The sequence below is a fragment of the Theobroma umbraticum genome, unplaced genomic scaffold (genome assembly GCF_002168275.2).
Source record: "Theobroma umbraticum cultivar Fairchild unplaced genomic scaffold, ASM216827v3 scaffold_30.0, whole genome shotgun sequence".
Taxonomy (NCBI): Eukaryota; Viridiplantae; Streptophyta; class Magnoliopsida; order Malvales; family Malvaceae; genus Theobroma; species Theobroma umbraticum.
This window is the reverse complement of record NW_018397254.1, coordinates 1,254,951-1,270,979: the sequence shown is the minus strand read 5'-3', so window position 1 is coordinate 1,270,979 and position 16,029 is coordinate 1,254,951. Positions and strand designations below refer to the sequence as shown.

General features: G+C 36.5%; 3 protein-coding genes across 4 annotated transcripts; 1 reads left to right on the top strand and 2 right to left on the bottom strand.

Moving 5' to 3' along the window:
- Nucleotides 1–925: 925 nt before the first annotated feature.
- LOC110422783 (abscisic acid receptor PYL8-like) lies at nt 926–3,806 on the bottom strand. Its single transcript, XM_021436801.2, has 3 exons — nt 3,440–3,806; nt 2,415–2,630; nt 926–1,496 (listed from the first exon to the last, which is right to left on the bottom strand). The coding sequence occupies exons 1-3, from the start codon at nt 3,584–3,586 to the stop codon at nt 1,278–1,280; spliced, it is 582 nt and encodes a 193-aa protein (XP_021292476.1). The 5' UTR covers nt 3,587–3,806; the 3' UTR covers nt 926–1,277.
- Nucleotides 3,807–4,045: 239 nt separating this feature from the next.
- Nucleotides 4,046–8,553, top strand: POLA3 (DNA primase POLA3). Of its 2 annotated transcripts, none has more exons than XM_021436773.2 (15): nt 4,046–4,279; nt 4,406–4,456; nt 4,572–4,747; nt 4,840–4,917; nt 5,034–5,145; nt 5,398–5,482; nt 5,582–5,633; nt 5,714–5,775; nt 5,857–5,969; nt 6,054–6,175; nt 6,864–6,932; nt 7,141–7,198; nt 7,553–7,626; nt 7,854–7,902; nt 8,186–8,553. In XM_021436773.2, the coding sequence occupies exons 1-15, from the start codon at nt 4,168–4,170 to the stop codon at nt 8,329–8,331; spliced, it is 1,359 nt and encodes a 452-aa protein (XP_021292448.1). In that variant the 5' UTR covers nt 4,046–4,167; the 3' UTR covers nt 8,332–8,553. The 2 variants fall into 2 exon arrangements, with proteins under 2 accessions (XP_021292448.1, XP_021292455.1); XM_021436780.2 differs by having other exon boundaries at nt 4,047–4,279; nt 8,189–8,553.
- A 542-nt stretch (nt 8,554–9,095) lies between these two features.
- On the bottom strand, nt 9,096–10,801 carry LOC110413734 (Integrase-type DNA-binding superfamily protein). The gene has a single exon (XM_021424676.2). It carries the CDS (start codon nt 10,379–10,381, stop codon nt 9,449–9,451), a length of 933 nt encoding a protein of 310 aa, XP_021280351.1. The 5' UTR covers nt 10,382–10,801; the 3' UTR covers nt 9,096–9,448.
- Between the last annotated feature and the right edge of the window lie 5,228 nt (nt 10,802–16,029).

Sequence of the window (16,029 nt, the reverse complement as noted above, 5' to 3'; positions counted from 1 at the left end):
ACCTCACTCTGGGCTGTGTGTTTTTGTTGTTACGTACTTTTCTTCTATGACCTGTTCTCTACACTTCTCTCTAAGTTATGAAAGCCCTGGCCCCCACACTGACGCTCACAGCTTTACAATAAAAAAAATAAAGAAGCTAACCAAAATAATAAAAGGCTGGGATTGGATTGAACACAATGCTTTTGTGGCAATAGATTTCCCAGATTCTCTTTAGCTAATAAGTAGTTCTTTTTCTCATCAGACTCTCCACTGCCTCAATATCCGTTCCCTTGTAATGGTTGTACATTGTGCCTTTACGTTTGGTTTTTTCTTTGCCTCTTTGATGATGGCTGAAATGGTACACGCTACCATTTTCGCCTTCTAAATGGTTGAAATTTGGAGAAATCCCTTGTTTATTTTGCTTTTGATAACACATCGTATTAACAGTTACTGCAAATTTTCTCTTTCTCCTTTTGACAAGAAGAGAGTAATCGGAGGAGGATAACCCAATTATCATGAAATAAACGCCATACATCATTTACTGGATAACTAAGCGTTCATTGCATTTAATGGGCACCGATAAAATTTGGCAGAACCCACCTGCAACTAATGGCGACTCCCAAAAGCTTGAAACCTTGCATCAAGCAAAATGCCTTAATACCTGTAACTAATAGCAACTCCTCGTGGGAGTTGATAATAATAATAAACTGACTTCGCTCCTCTCCTGCTTATAAAACCTCTTATTAATGAAGCAGGAGAGATTCCAAATCTGGTGCTTGCCAGTTGGGAATTGTTTGAAACACCATAATCGAAAATATTTCTTCGGTCTCTCTTCGAATTATAGTATAAGTAACTTGTTCATCTTACTTGTTAGATGAGTAAATTCACATCATAAAACAAAATACCATGTATCCACCAGATAATGTGGTTTTTCTGCAACTGGAACTTGCAAAACTAAAGATATGAACATAAAATTTCTATCGTGCATGGATATTTACAACCAAATACCAATACAACACCCGATTATTAAACATAGGAAAAACTACAACGAAAATTTTGATTTGTTTCTTCATTTAGGACATCTGTAGGCCGCGGATGAGCTTAATTGTCAGCTACTATCAACACAAGACACCTAACGATCATGGTTCTAGTGAAAATAGAGACGCATAAGTATAAAGAAAGGAAAGTTGTCTGAGCCTGCAGGAAGCCAAACTATCTACTCAGCTTCTAATAACAAGACTATCCCACTTATCGCCCACAACAAGAACCTTGATGCTGTTAACAGGGACACAGATTATTCACATTCTCTCAATGGGTTCCGTCCGGTCCTGAACAGCCAAACGCTCTGAAACATCGGCTAATGACTTGAGGTTGCACTTGATCAGTGCCTCAACAAAGTAGCATGTTTCGTCCTTGGTGTTCCCATCTGGTACATCCACCACAAATGACTCAATCACCAAGGTTCCTGGTCTGCCATCAATAACCTCAGGATGGACTGTAACAATGGATGAGTAGTTCTGCAAATTTGCATAGCATATTGACAATTTTGCAGTTTCAGCCAATTAGATCATCATGAAAGTACAGGACATGCTAAAAAAATCGAAATTTAACCGCTACGAGGGAAGCCAATGCAGAATTGTTACAATAGCATTCACATAAATTCAAATATTAAAAGAAAAGGTGGCAGGATGATATATCTTAGAACTCAAAACTAAACCATCTTCAACAACATGATAAACAACATTGCTTGCCCACATATCTGTATAAACTAAAAATATTCTATTATAACAGATCCATTACATGCAAACAAACCAGGAAATATTGGCAGTTGCAACACAAGGGTGCAGATCAAATGAGCACAAGAAAACATAAATGATGTGGATAGAGGAAAAGGCCACATAAGGCATATAAATAGCCCTAGATAGAGTGCAGTCATAAAGAACATTCAAGCCACTAGCCAAATTCAGCAGACATAGCCTTCACAAGTTAATTTGTAGGGATATTTATCTCCTTCTAATTTCACTGCTCCAGTTTCCAATTTTGTAAAGCTATGCTCCATCCCAAACATGAAAAACCTTCTAACAGACTTAATATATTTGACTATTTAAAACAATGATTTTGATGATTCTGCTCAAACCAACAGAGTCTTGTCCCAATGAGTGGTAACAAAAACTGGCGTATTCAGTCCTCCAACTTGCAAGTGACGGCCATATACAAAACCTCATTACATTTTCAGGTAATTTATGCATTAGCCAACACATAATCTAACAGAAAAAAAATCATATAATAAAGGACAAACAACAATCACTTTAAGGTGAGTACTTATATTTCAGTCAGGATTATATGTTGACAAACTAAATATTTATTGGAACCCAACTGACAAAAAGTTAGGTGCATGGATGCGGAATTCATTCAACCAAGTAAAAAATTGATACCTTCAACCTGTGATCTCCACCAACAATTGTCATGCTCAAAATATGCTCATCATCATCTAGATACTCCAACCTTTCAGTGCTAGTTGTGGCTGGCAGTCCTGACTTAACATTGACTTCTCTAACACTTCCAATCTGAAGGTCACCCTGCACAACACACCTGCTAACAAATGGTTTGTACTTCTGTGGTTGATCGAATCTCCTCACCAAAGACCAAACCTAATTGATCAGAAACCAATGATCATTCCTTAAGGCAAAAAACACTGTTAAGTTTGCCTTCAGTCAAAGCAAACTAAAACCTAAAACACTTACTCTGACAGTAATTTTATTTAAAACTACAAAATGTATTAGATTGGGTATCACGTGATATCAAATTAATCTCATTCAAAGGGGAGTTTATTGGCATTTGATGTTGGGACCTAAGAAACCCTAGCTATCCTTTCCAACACTTGAGCTAAATGCAAGTTCAAAGAAAATAGTGTGCTCATTTCTATTCAAACAAAGCAAATACAATCATGCAAGAAAACAACAATTTTACAGAGAAATTTCGACTAATCAATCCTCAATCAAAGGTTGTCAATGTTTCACATTGCACCTCTTAAAATCACCATGCTACAAATAGCTGAAGGTCATGTTCGATGGCCTAGTGTTGATTGCCAATAACTTAAATTAATTCACAGAATGTTTGACATCACACAACATTTCATACGAGCCAATAATCTAGCTTAAATTTTCAGTTATAACTTCACAATTGATATATCACCACTTTGATTTTGATCTCCTCATATATTCATTCTATATGCAATAAAAAATAAGTAAAAAAAAAAATTCAACACTAGAAAGTCATCGGAAAATCAAGCTAACCTACATAAAAAAATTAAAATAGGCGTCTAAAAAGATGTAACAATGAAAAAAACAAAAACCCTCCCAGATCCATATACGGATCTAGCACCAAATACGACCCCAATTGATTCGACTAAAAAAAAAGTAGATATTTATTGAAATTTCAAAAAGAAATAACAACTTACGAGATGAATGGGAGCTTTGATGTGTTTAACGAGCGAAGAGGTACACTGATTTTCTTTAACGTCGTGTTTGTGGTGCCTCTTGATGAACTCTTCTTCCATCTTACTAAACCCGTTCCCGTTCATGGTGATATAATCATTGGTCACCATCGAAGTAACCCTGGGAAAAACCTTAGCCCGGGAAGAGAGGGGTGAAAACCGATCAAAAAACCAGCGGAGGAGCTAGTGGATCCGGGGGCTATTATCGGGAGTCCTAGAAAGGTCCGAAACGAAACGCCATCGGCCAGGTCCAATAGCGAAAGGTCCAGACTGCTTCTTTCTCATCTCATCGCCTGGAATTATTATTAATTATTAATTAAAAATAATCAGGAAAAAAAGAAAAATAAATAAAGAAATTTGGGTATTATTGTTTATTCGTACTTTCCATGGTTGTTAGTGACAGGAATTTTGGTTTTGCCCGAGCCTACGTTTTGATGGGTCCAAGGATTTTGGACGGACGTTTTGAAAGTCAAAACGGCTGCGCACTAAAGGATTCTGCTTGGGCTGAATTATTTAACGGGCCAATCTCATTCAGGCCCAAAATTTCCCGCCAAATGGTTTACTCGTTAGCCCTAATTCCCGTTTCTTTCCCGCCATCTTGCTCTCATCCGGTCCCTCTCTCTGCTCCGAAACTCTGCTCTCCAACAAAAACTAGGGTTTCCATTGATAGAAAGAAAGAATTTGAAGCAAAGATGACGAAAGACGAAGTTGAGAACGGAAGAGATGACATGTTGATTGATGGACCTGAGCAAGCAAACGCCGTTCCTGATGGATTCAACGCCAACTATCTTAGAATCTACTATGGTAAGAATTCTCTTTTTTCTCATTTTGAGAATTTCTTTTTGTAAAAAGAAATCAATTGTTTGAATCATGGAGTTCTTCTTTTATTCTGGCGGGTATAATTGAAATTTGAGATTAATTTTGTGGCAGGAAAGTTATTTCCTCATGCTGATATCTTCAAGTGGATGTCGTACGGAAATGGTAATCCAAATCCCTTCTTTCTTTTCGTGTATTTACATGCAGCACGCTCGCGTATTTCTATGTCTTCGTGTTTGGATACGTAAAGATGTTATAATCGTCATTGCTTTATCTGCAGATGGCAAGCATCCTGCTTGTGACAAGTCCTACATTGGAAGAAGGGAATTTTCTTTCACGCTTGAAAATGACATTTATATTCGATTCCAGTCTTTCAACAGTGCTTCTGAACTGGAAAATTCCATCAAAGAAAAGTGTCCATTCAAGATTGATATTGGGCCTGTCTACAGTGTTGATGTAAGATTTCATACAATTTTCTTCTTTTGTAGTCTTTGAATCTAAAGTTCTATGTTTTGCTATTAGTTATTAATGTATTGTCTGTCATACAGCCTGCTAAGAGGCATGCCTATGCACAAAGTGGCGACAATGTTTTCACTCCAGTTGAAAGGGAACTGGTTTTTGATATTGTAAGCTACTGTACTTATTGAATACTGAGCAGCTTAGTCTACTTTTCATACTGAGTACATGAATATGATGGCTAATGTTATTTGACTTGCTGGAGTTACATTTTTTCTTGCCCCAGGACATAACAGATTATGACGATGTTAGATATTGCTGCACAGGAGCTGATGTTTGCTTGGTATGCTGGCCTCTAATGACAATTGCAATTAAAGTGATTGATACTGCACTCAGAGGTAAAATAATCTACGTTGGTTTTTTATTATTAGTAATCACATATTTTGTTCTTGACTAGTGCATCATTGCTTTGTTAATGTTGCTTAACATACTATAGATTGTGTAGATTCCAGACTGTTGTAATTGGAAATTTGAGTCCTTAGCTGCCCTATTTAACATGCTTGCATTGCAATTTAGGCACATATTTTTTTGTGCACATGACATGTATGATGTCTTCTTCTTATGTCATTAATAAACTTCTTATAATGCAGATGACTTTGGCTTTAATCACATTCTCTGGGTATATAGTGGCCGACGTGGTGTGCATTGCTGGGTTTGTGATGGAAAAGCCAGAAGGTGATGCAGTGAACAGTTGAAATCGTCGCATAATTTCTGTTATTTCCTTACCTCTATCATTGCATGAAGATCTGAATGTTACTTTCGTCACCTCTGCAGGTTGACTAATGAACAGAGGGCTGCCATTGCTGACTATTTCCATTTATACAAGGTGTTTAACTAGTGCACTGAAATACTTCTGGATTTTGCTTAGTATTTTAGATCCAATCATTGACTTTTTAATTTGCTCAGGGCAATGAAAATAGTAACAAAAAGATATCTTTGCCAGGTCCTGTTCTTCACCCTTTCCTGGCGTAAGTAATACTGCCTATTGTTTATAATTTCCTTATTCTGGATGTTCCGTTTTTTATACTAAGATGCATTCTGACTTGCAGGAGATCCTATACTGAAGTTCTGAAGGGCTTTTTTGAGGCAAAACTGCTTTCGAACCAAAATTTACTTTCATCTGAGGAGAGATATGAGAAGATCCTAGAAATGATTCCTGATGGTTGTAAAATTTATAGACTCTCTGATGGATAGCTCTGTCATTTACCTTAGCAGTTCCTCATGTATGTACATATTATTTTTGCAGCTGTTGCTGCTGAGCTTAGGGGGAGGTGGCAGGAGAATAAGCGATCTTCCGTGTTAAAAAATGACATTAATGCTGTTAGATGGGAGCAACTAAAACATACCCTTCAATCAGGAAAACAAAAGGTATGAATTGGCTTAAGCACCATATTAGGGGTTAAATGCATCATGGGCAGTGGATAGGCTACTCTGTTTGAAACGGTGCCATATAAATTGAGCAGTTAATGCACTTTGTTTTTCATTTGAAAAGAATTTGTTTTTAGATTAATTACTCTAATCGTGATAATAAAATATACTGGGTTGAATCAGTTTGCTGTGTCTAAATAGTACTATTTCCGTCATAAATTGATTAGGGCCACAAAACAGATCTTAGAATTTTAAGACTTAGATGGATATTAAAGCTCCATAAAACAGAATATAGAGTGAGAGTTCCATGACAACTTAAAGTGCTTACAGTGAAGGTAGTGAGTCCACTACTGCTAGCTTGACTTGCTATCAGTTTTACATGTGTTAGAAACTGGATTTTCAAGCCCTCAATACTTTCATTTTATTCTCCATTATCAAAGTGCAGTCTGAGAAAATCAGTGATAAGGAATGAGTTGAGATCCAGTTATTAGTCTTTGCTCTCAATTTTTCTTGTTTCTTGTATAACTTCTTACTCATTAGACACCTTAGCAAGTAGAAGTTCAGGCATTCATCAAATATATGTTTGACCCAGATGTCTTCTGTTTTACATAGAGGAGATTTTTTTCTCATGTACATTGTACTTTACTATTCATCCTTTTAATTATTTTGCATGTTTCACCTTTTTCAGGCACAAGGACTCCGAAGATGTGTTGAAGAGATTGTCTTTTCTTTCACATACCCTAGGCTTGATATGGAGGTCTACAACACTTACCCCTTTCGGTTTTGTTTTGTTTTGTTGTTATGTTCATTTTTTTTTCTTGTGCAACGAATATATTAATGATTTTAGAAGTACTTCTGCCTCCAGGTCATACAACAATACATATAAATTGTTTTTATGAAAGCAAGAAGTTTTATCAAAATATCTATGCATAACCCTTCAAACGCAACTACTGTTTGTGAATCAGGTTTCGAAGCACATGAACCATTTACTGAAGGCACCATTCTGTGTACATCCAAAAACAGGTTAGTTTGGGAAGAGATCTGTTTTAGATAGTAGTTGCCAGGAATGTGAAGATTGACCAGAAATCATTGGTGTGGTGCCTAAAAGTGATGTGAATTCTGTTTTAAGAATCAAGGGCTGTGTTTATGCTATGAAACCTTGAATATCAGCTGTTATTGGACTTTTTTGCATTTTTTTTTTATAATTTAATTGCCTTTTGGATCTTGACATACATACATACACTTTAATACAACATGAGAGGGACTATCCTCCTGTTCTAATTCTCCAGAGATGTAGGAGAGAAGAAAGTTCATTCTATCACCCCGAAGCATGAACCTTAGTAGTCTCAAATCTTCTACTTTTTATTTTTCCTCCAGGTCGTGTTTGTGTTCCAATTGACCCAAACAATTGTGATGAATTTGATCCAACTAAAGTGCCAACCCTATCTCAGGTATGTACTTTCTTATTTATCAGTGAGATTGCTTGTCAAGATGTCCAATTCCAATTTTAATAGCTTGTGAGAACTTGAACGAAGAAAAATCATTATATTGTATTGCAACGTTGTATATTATAAATTCTAGGTAGCTTTTCTTGTTGCGTGCTCTGTGTTGCAAGAGCTGTTGCCTCTTAGGAGAAAGGTTTGCCTATAATTCTTATTTGATTTTATTTACCTTGCAGCTTTTGGAAGAACTAAACAGGGGAGGACTAAGACAAGGTGCTGAGAATGGTATGTTTATTTGAACGATGTTTTGAATTGTTATGAGGTCTGTTGCCTAGACTTTTAGTTAGTCACTTGCAAATAATAGAAGATTATTTGGATCTTGAGGGAAGAATTGAGAACACCAGGAAAGTTTAATAGGGTCACAAACTTACATGATTTATCAATTTTGTATTACGAAATGCTGCTGTAGGATATAATCTCTATTGCACATGAACTTGGCCTATTAATGTATTATGCCACCTGCAATTGGTTTTTCTATGTTTCTGATATTATTGTCTTTGGTTGATAGCAGAATGGGATAGAACCTCGCTTGGAGAGTCAGTCACGTTTTTCAGATCATCGTTTTTACATCCTCTGCTAAAATCTTGCAAGGAGGAGATAGAAAGTTCTTACAATACAAAGCTGCAGCAAGCCAAGAACGCCCTCAGCTGGTAGTGTTTTCTAAATGATTATCATCAGGAGAATCTTTTTATTCTTGAAAATTATATCATCGGGAGGATCTGGTTGTCCCTTTATTGTGACGCACAATATTGTTGTTGATGAGTAAGATTTTCTTGTCCTTGTCCTTGTCCTAGATGTGAAGTTATAAGTTTAGTAACTATCCCAGCTAAGGACTGCAACTTAACCACCCATGTTAATATAATTATATTCCAATTATTTTATCTTTTCTGAAGAATATACAAACGTCCATGTTGTTGCTTGCATGTTTTATTATCGTTCCATCCTCTTTAATTTATTGATCAGAGGCCCTTAAGATTGAGGTGCAGAAGTGGTTTGATGTGTTCTGCTAATTGAACTCTTCTACTGTCTAATAAAGGATTAGTATGAGGGGTAAGTGAGAGCCTGAAACCTGATATCTGATCAACATGCTAATCCGTACACAGCCGTTGTGCAGTCGTACTCAATAGTTGATACAACTGGGCATGATCTGTCTAGGCATCTTTCAATCTTAGAACATGTAGATAGAGGTTATGAGGACCACAAGCTTTCTCCCATGGCGGATAAACTGCGAGATGTGGCTTGTTTTCCCTTACCCTATAGAGCGTGATCTCAAACCCTATAGAGAGTGATCTCAAATCTGATTAACTGGCCTTGTTTATAGCATTGCAAGGCACAATGGGACAGGTATTGCTTTGCCCATGACTCTATAATGAAAATAACAGTAGGGGAAGGTATCTCCTTTGTGGACACGAACATGATAAGAAAAAGGAAATTAAGTATTTAAATATTTCATTCAATCACTCAGATACAGTGATCACCACGTCAAGGTCCCACATACTTAATAACACCTTTGTCAACTGCAGTAGTGTTCCAACTACCATAAAGGAAAAGGGAACATTGTTAACTCCTAACGCCTTTGATACAAAAAGAAGGCCAAACTGATAAGAGCTATGAAGAAAAACAATAAAAACCTGAACCAGACAACATTAAACAACCGGAACTCATTGCTAAGAACCAAGCCCCCAATAAAACTACCATTTACAGCTAAAGATAGGAGAAATCTCCCTTCTGAGAATTTTCATTTTGGAGAAAAATGGGTGAGAACGTTATCCTAATTAGCAAGAATCTCCCATATCAATTCAGCATCAAAAGATGGCATTCTTGCAAGCGAACAGTCCTCAAATCCTGGTTCCTCTGCCATCATCATTGGGTAATCGTTCGAAACAGAGGATGGTGAATTCTCACATCTCCAAAATCCATCTTCGGACACAGTTGGTGACAGTAACTCGTTGCTTAAATTGTCACTGAAAACCGCACGGGATAACGATGAAGACGATGAACATGATTCTGTTACCTTCACTTCTTTTTCAGCTTTGGAAGCAGCTGCAGGACGATCTGAGTTGCTCTTCTTTTTAGCGTTGGCTCTCTCTCTTTTCACCTTTTGACAAATGGCTTGAATCTTAGCATCCACCGTATTCTTCAGAGCATTCAATCTAGCAGAATCTCTGAAACCCAACTTACTTGGGTCCTTCAGATTGGGGAAATTCAACCTTGCGTATTCCCCTCTAAGCTTATACGCGGCGCGATCATAGGCATAGGCTGCAGCTTCAGCTGTTTCGTAAGTGCCTAACCAGACTCGCGTTCTGTTTTGTGGAAGTCTGATTTCGGCTACCCATTTGCCCCAGTGTCTCTGCCTCACGCCCCTGTATAGCTTCTTCTTCTGAAGACTAGTGTAGTTGCTTGATGATGCAGGGTTTTGGTAGCTTTGAAGCTGATTCGTCAGCGAATTGCGCGGAATCGGTGCTTTTCCTTTGCTTTCTTGGCAGAATTTTGAAAGGAGATCTCTCTGGCGGAGATAGACTGAAGAGCCTAACGGCTTATAAACAGAGTTGGTGGTCATGGCTGTTGATGTTGTTGTTGATTGTGAGCAATGGGAGAAGATTGAATCTAAGGCATTTGAGCCTCCTGATAATATGATCTGTGAAAGCGAAGACCCGATGTCGGCACCATTGTTGAATCCAAAAGGAAGATTGTTGTCTTGCATTTTTTTTTCCCTTGATTCCTTGAGTTCTAACAAAAACAGAGGAAAACAGAGTGCTGGGGTAAAAATTGAGAAGGAAGCAGGGCGCTTAAAACTGTCCCTTTTCCTCGTAGAACACAATAAAAAAGAAGGCAAAAAGAAAGTGAAACTAATGATAAAAGCAGAGGGACCTGAAAAACTAGAACAGAAAGGTTGCAAAAGAGATTCCAAAAGAGGTATGATTCTCGGTGTGAAACAGAGATAAAGTAAATGAATATTTTAACGAACAAGAATTAGTGGCTTGAACTCGAATCTGAAGGCAAAGCAAGTGAGAACCCCAGATTTTAGGAGGGGAGGATTACAGGAAAAGAAATCAGATATTTCTTTTAGGGGTTGGGTTCCCAAAGGAAGAGACTAGAGCTACTATGCTGAGACCTGAGTCTGGTTCCAGCTTGGTGTATTTATAGCTGCACATTAAAGCTAAAGCTTGCCATATTTCTTCAGGATTTTTTTCAGCTTGGAAGTTTGAATCCCAGTCCAAGTTACTGGGATTAATACCTGTGGAATGACTGCCATGCCCTCCTCTCTCTCGGGCATTCATTGCCTGCCCCTTTCACGGGTTACGGGAAGTGGAGATTGTCCCATTTTCTGTTCTCCAAAATACTTTATGAGTTAAATAAATAAATATTTAAATAAAATTATATAATTAATTTCTTTATTTTGTGAAAATAATAAATTTAAATTTTTATAAAAATTTATAAAAATTCAATTCATGTGTTTTTTAAAATTAACAATAACACTGATGTTAAATTATATTGGTATGATTTTGTTTGTTAATATGACATTAAATTTAATAATATGATAATGAGAATATCATAATTTAAATGTAATGATAGTGTTTAATTGACGTAATCAAGCATTCATCTAAATTTTATAAGTGATAATTTACTTTATTTAAATAATTTTTTTTGTAAAATTTATAACTGTCAAATAAAAATAATATTTAAAAAATTTAGATAATAAATACTAGCTTGTTGAGATGAATCAACAAAATCAAATATAAATAAAAAATTTTTTAACACTTTAATTATTGAAATGACAGTATCAATTTAATATCATTCTAACACTTTGATCATTTTCCCTCTTGAGTCAAAACTTGTTTATTTGGTTTATAAACTTTGAAAAACAAAAATCTGTAAAAGGATGTTTATCTAGATGGTTTGAATGAATCCCAAGTTCCCATTCGCCGACATAACGATCAGCAAAAACGTTTGAACCTTAACGATGGAGAAGGGCCGAAAGGGTGTAAACCGTGATTTCACACCTTGCAAAGGCAACCCCGATTGACTGTGAAATCCAATTGCTCAAGTGAATTCCTGTTTCATGTTTTGACTTTCCCTGTGGTCCCCCCACTCACGTTGTCCGTACTCCCATTACTGCTAAAAGGCTACTTTTTCGATTTATTACGAAGCACTGTCAGCTTGTCTTCTTAACATTTTCATAACTTCTCTGCCACGCGTCTTATGAGTTATGACCCAACCCGGCGAACCACCTTTCTTTTTTTTTTTTCTCCCTTATTTTTCTTTTTTGGGTGCTGTTTTTATAAAAAAAAAAAAGAAAAAACTTCTGTGTTCATCTCCATCCGTTTCTTTTTCTGCTGAAAAATCCAAAATGAAATTAAAGCCGTAACTCAGAAAGTCCAATCCCTGGATCAGATTACTGGCTCAAGCTTTTTCTTACAACCCTTTCTTTTGTTCTTTTCCTTGTCCTGTCACTTGGTTCCATTTAATGAATTTTCAATGGTACCATTTACGCAGGGAAATGTGCAAAACCTTCCTTTTTCCAATGTTACTAAGATACAAAAGTTTTATTTGAGATCCTTTCCAAGATAAAAGTCCTGATTAAGTACAGTCTATTTCAATTATGAGCCGAATTCAGATGATGTCGTCTTACCACCAATTCTACTGTTAAATATCAATATTTTAAGCCTGAACATAAAAGTTAGGCATCAGGATAAATGGGTAGTTAAGTTTATCCAGTTTACCATACTTGGAAACAAATTTCGAAATGGCACGAGTTCAATGTCAAAAGAGTCTTCAGAACTTTCATACTTTTTTTCTGGCAAGAACTGTTTGTCTGCCACAATTCTAGCACATGGCTTGCCCTGTTCCAATGAATTATTACCAGCAATTGCTTATCAGTCCAACAGTTCATGCATTTGCACATTCCAAGCGAACCATTTTTGGATTATTATTGCCATTAAAAGCAATAGAAAACTTGGCGTTCGATGATTTGCCCCCGCTTCCAATCATATCTTAATGTTAATCAAATACAAGACAGACCCAATTTATTGAAGCCAAATTTTCCCTTACACAGAAAGAGATAGAGAGGGGAAGATAAGGAAGGGGTAGAAACACTACTCAAGTTAAACAAAAAACATTGATTGAAATTAGGTTGGACCCTTTTCCTCTTGAAATCAGAAAGGTTGCCATCTGCATCAGGGTGGGTTCCAGTCTTGGTATGGAGCATTAAAGACGTAAAGGTTCGGTTGACAAGGTTTTAGATGTAGGCTTTTTGGAGCTCGTGAAAGACACCCCACCTGCCCGAGTGTTCATGAAGGAAAAAGTTCTGTGTGTTTGCATGTGAAAGAAACCTAACCATCGCCTCTCAAGTCAATTATCTTCAAATTAGTTGATTTTAGAATTTACTCATTTGGGGCTCCTTTTCCACATTTGCCCTCACTCGGTTTCACAAAGAAAATGGGATGTACCTAGTTATAGTATAAAGATTACTATAAAAGAAGTTAATCACATACCTTCACATTTCATAAGTACTATTTTTTTCATGCAAGTAATTCAAATATTCAAAATTTATATAGTATCTTGCAAGGTAATATTATAATATTTGAAACTCATTTTCAAAATAATTCATCACTTTTTTTAAAGAAGGGTATTAAAGTAATTTTAGAACTGAATTTTCTATGTACTTGTAAATTGTCGGTCAAATTTGCAGCTACAACGACAGTTGAATGTAATTTAGTGGGAAATGAAAGGGCAAACGAGGAAGGGGGCCTTGAAAAGTTAAGTTTTGGCAGTATGCGGACTTGGTCTCAGTTTCACAGAAAGACGACGCCGACTGATGCCGGTGGTCCAGTCTCCTCAACGTGACACGTCAAGTCCTGTGGTTTCTTCTCGACCAACACGTGTCTGTTTCTCATTCGGTCACCGGCCCGGGGAGAAATTGCAGCGATTTCAAATTCCCGTGAGTTTCATTTCATTTCATTACATTACATTACCGTTCAGAGTTTCTTTGGCACTCAAATGCGGCTGAATACGACGTCGCTTACTCCAGCCAAAAAAGGTACTCTTACGTCATTTCCCGTAACGGTTGATGTCACGATGACAAAAGCTTTTCTTTTTCAATGTTTTCAATAAATTTTAATATTTTTTTCCGGTATTTTCAAAAATGCACTACCAGTATCCTTGCTGCTGGAGAGAAAAATATATTATCTCCTTTTGTTGAGTTGTCAAAAATAGTGGAGCAAAAGGAAAACCTTTTAATGGGAACGGTATGGGAATGATGTTACTATAAAATTAACAAACGATTGATTGGAATTTCATGTTTTTATTATCAAAACCAAGGGAAATTAATTCATTCTCCCATCGCAATGTAGACATAGAGTAATGCTACAAAGAATTAGATGTTATGGGGTGAGTCATGGTAGAGTAGGTGTTAAGGGACACAGGCCTAACGGAAAGGGGGTCCGTTGGCCTTTATTAGGGCAGGATAGGAAAGAGGTTACCTTACATACCAGACGCATTGAGTTTCACATTCAAGACGTGTGAAATGCTATAATACATTTCCAAATATAACATTCTTTCACCTGTAATCAATAATAGATTTGTCTTAAAGCTGAATGATATTATATGCACACCTTTCAAGACTGTGATTATATGTATTATTTTTTGTACAATTAATGAAAAACCAATAATTTCATACATATATATATATGAGAATAAATGAATTAATTATATATTATCCAAAAAATTTTAAATGTATGTCCACGTTCTTTGATTGTTAATGGTTTTTGGTGTTAACATCACTGTCTCAGGCCAGCTTATCACTTGATCATATCATTTCAATGTTCAACGTCACAAAAGAAAGACAGTTTGATCAACCTCTGGTAATGTAGAATGCATTCCAAGCCATATGACCCCAAGAAAACACCCTAACTTACAGGGAAAAGGAGAAGCTGTGGTTGAACCGTTCAAGCATATCCACTTTTGGAATAATGTTATTTGATCATGAAACCATTGATGTTGATTGTACGTAAAAGTTCAAAACTAGCTACACTCTTTGTTTTGTGGACACTGATGGGACGGTATGGAGATTTCTGACCCCTGATATAATTATAATCTATATTTCAATCTTATTGCTTCTATAAATCTTTCAATGATACCCATTCTTCTTAGTCACTATTCAACAGTATGAAATGTGGCATTTCGTAATTTCAGAATACAACTCGACAGATATTGGATGAGCTTTCAGAACTCGTGCAGTAGAATTTTACAGCATTTGTTGAATATATTTCTCACCTAGGTAGGAGCTATCGTGCAAGTCAGTTCACACATGAAGCTTTTGAAGCGTAGAGTCGATAAAGATGAATAAATGTGAACCATCAGCCAGTGTGTGCAGGCAAAAATATGCAGTGCCAGGCTTTTGCAAAACATGGGCACCGCCATTTTGACGGAAGGAATGGTCTATACTAGCTATAACGAAGAGGAGAGGATTTGGCTTCTCTAGAACGATGAGACGTGTGTTTTCCATCAACTGCGCTAAATTATTGAGTGATATAACAGAGAAAGCAATTCTCCCAACAGGAAAAATTGTCATCATCTTGGCTTAAGTATATTTGGTCCCCCGTTATCGTAATCTTCCTTGTTAGTTTCTTTGGCATGGCATGCAATTTGGCCCTACCATTATGACACTGCCTGTTATCAATGCATTGAGACCACGAAAATATATACATATATATATATATATAGACAATCATACGTAAAATTATATAGTACATACATTTAAAAATTCAAATTAAAAGGCGTGACAAAAGAGGGGAATAAAAATTCAAAGTAACTTATTAATTAATATTCTCATTGTACAATCTTATTATGCTCCACTAAACCATGCATTGACTAAAGAAAATATGGATAATATTAGTAATTTGGGTTATGCCTATCAATAAGTTATGATCAATTAAAAGTCAATTTCTAGAATGCTAAAAAAAAAATAGCACAATTATATCATCCAATTAAAAGGGTTGACTTCATTGTGTGTTACATTTAGCATTTCCGAATTAAGCAGCTTTGCATCTACACCACACAGTTTTTGTGGGCTTGGATGGGCTGCAAATTGGACTCAATCTGTGTAGCTTAGAGATCCTTTTGTTTTATACCAACTGCTAACCCTTTTAGTAATTGCCGCTATAATGCTATGTGCAGTGTTAACCACAAAAATTTTACGATTATTGATTTTTTGAGTTTATAAAATTTTTGTCACCCAACCTGACTACTCCGTAGCTTAGCTACTTAGATGAAACAGGGTCCAACGTAGCGTTAAGAGAGTAGAAACACACTAGATCCAGGTGCGACCTTTTGTCTAATCAGTGTCATCTC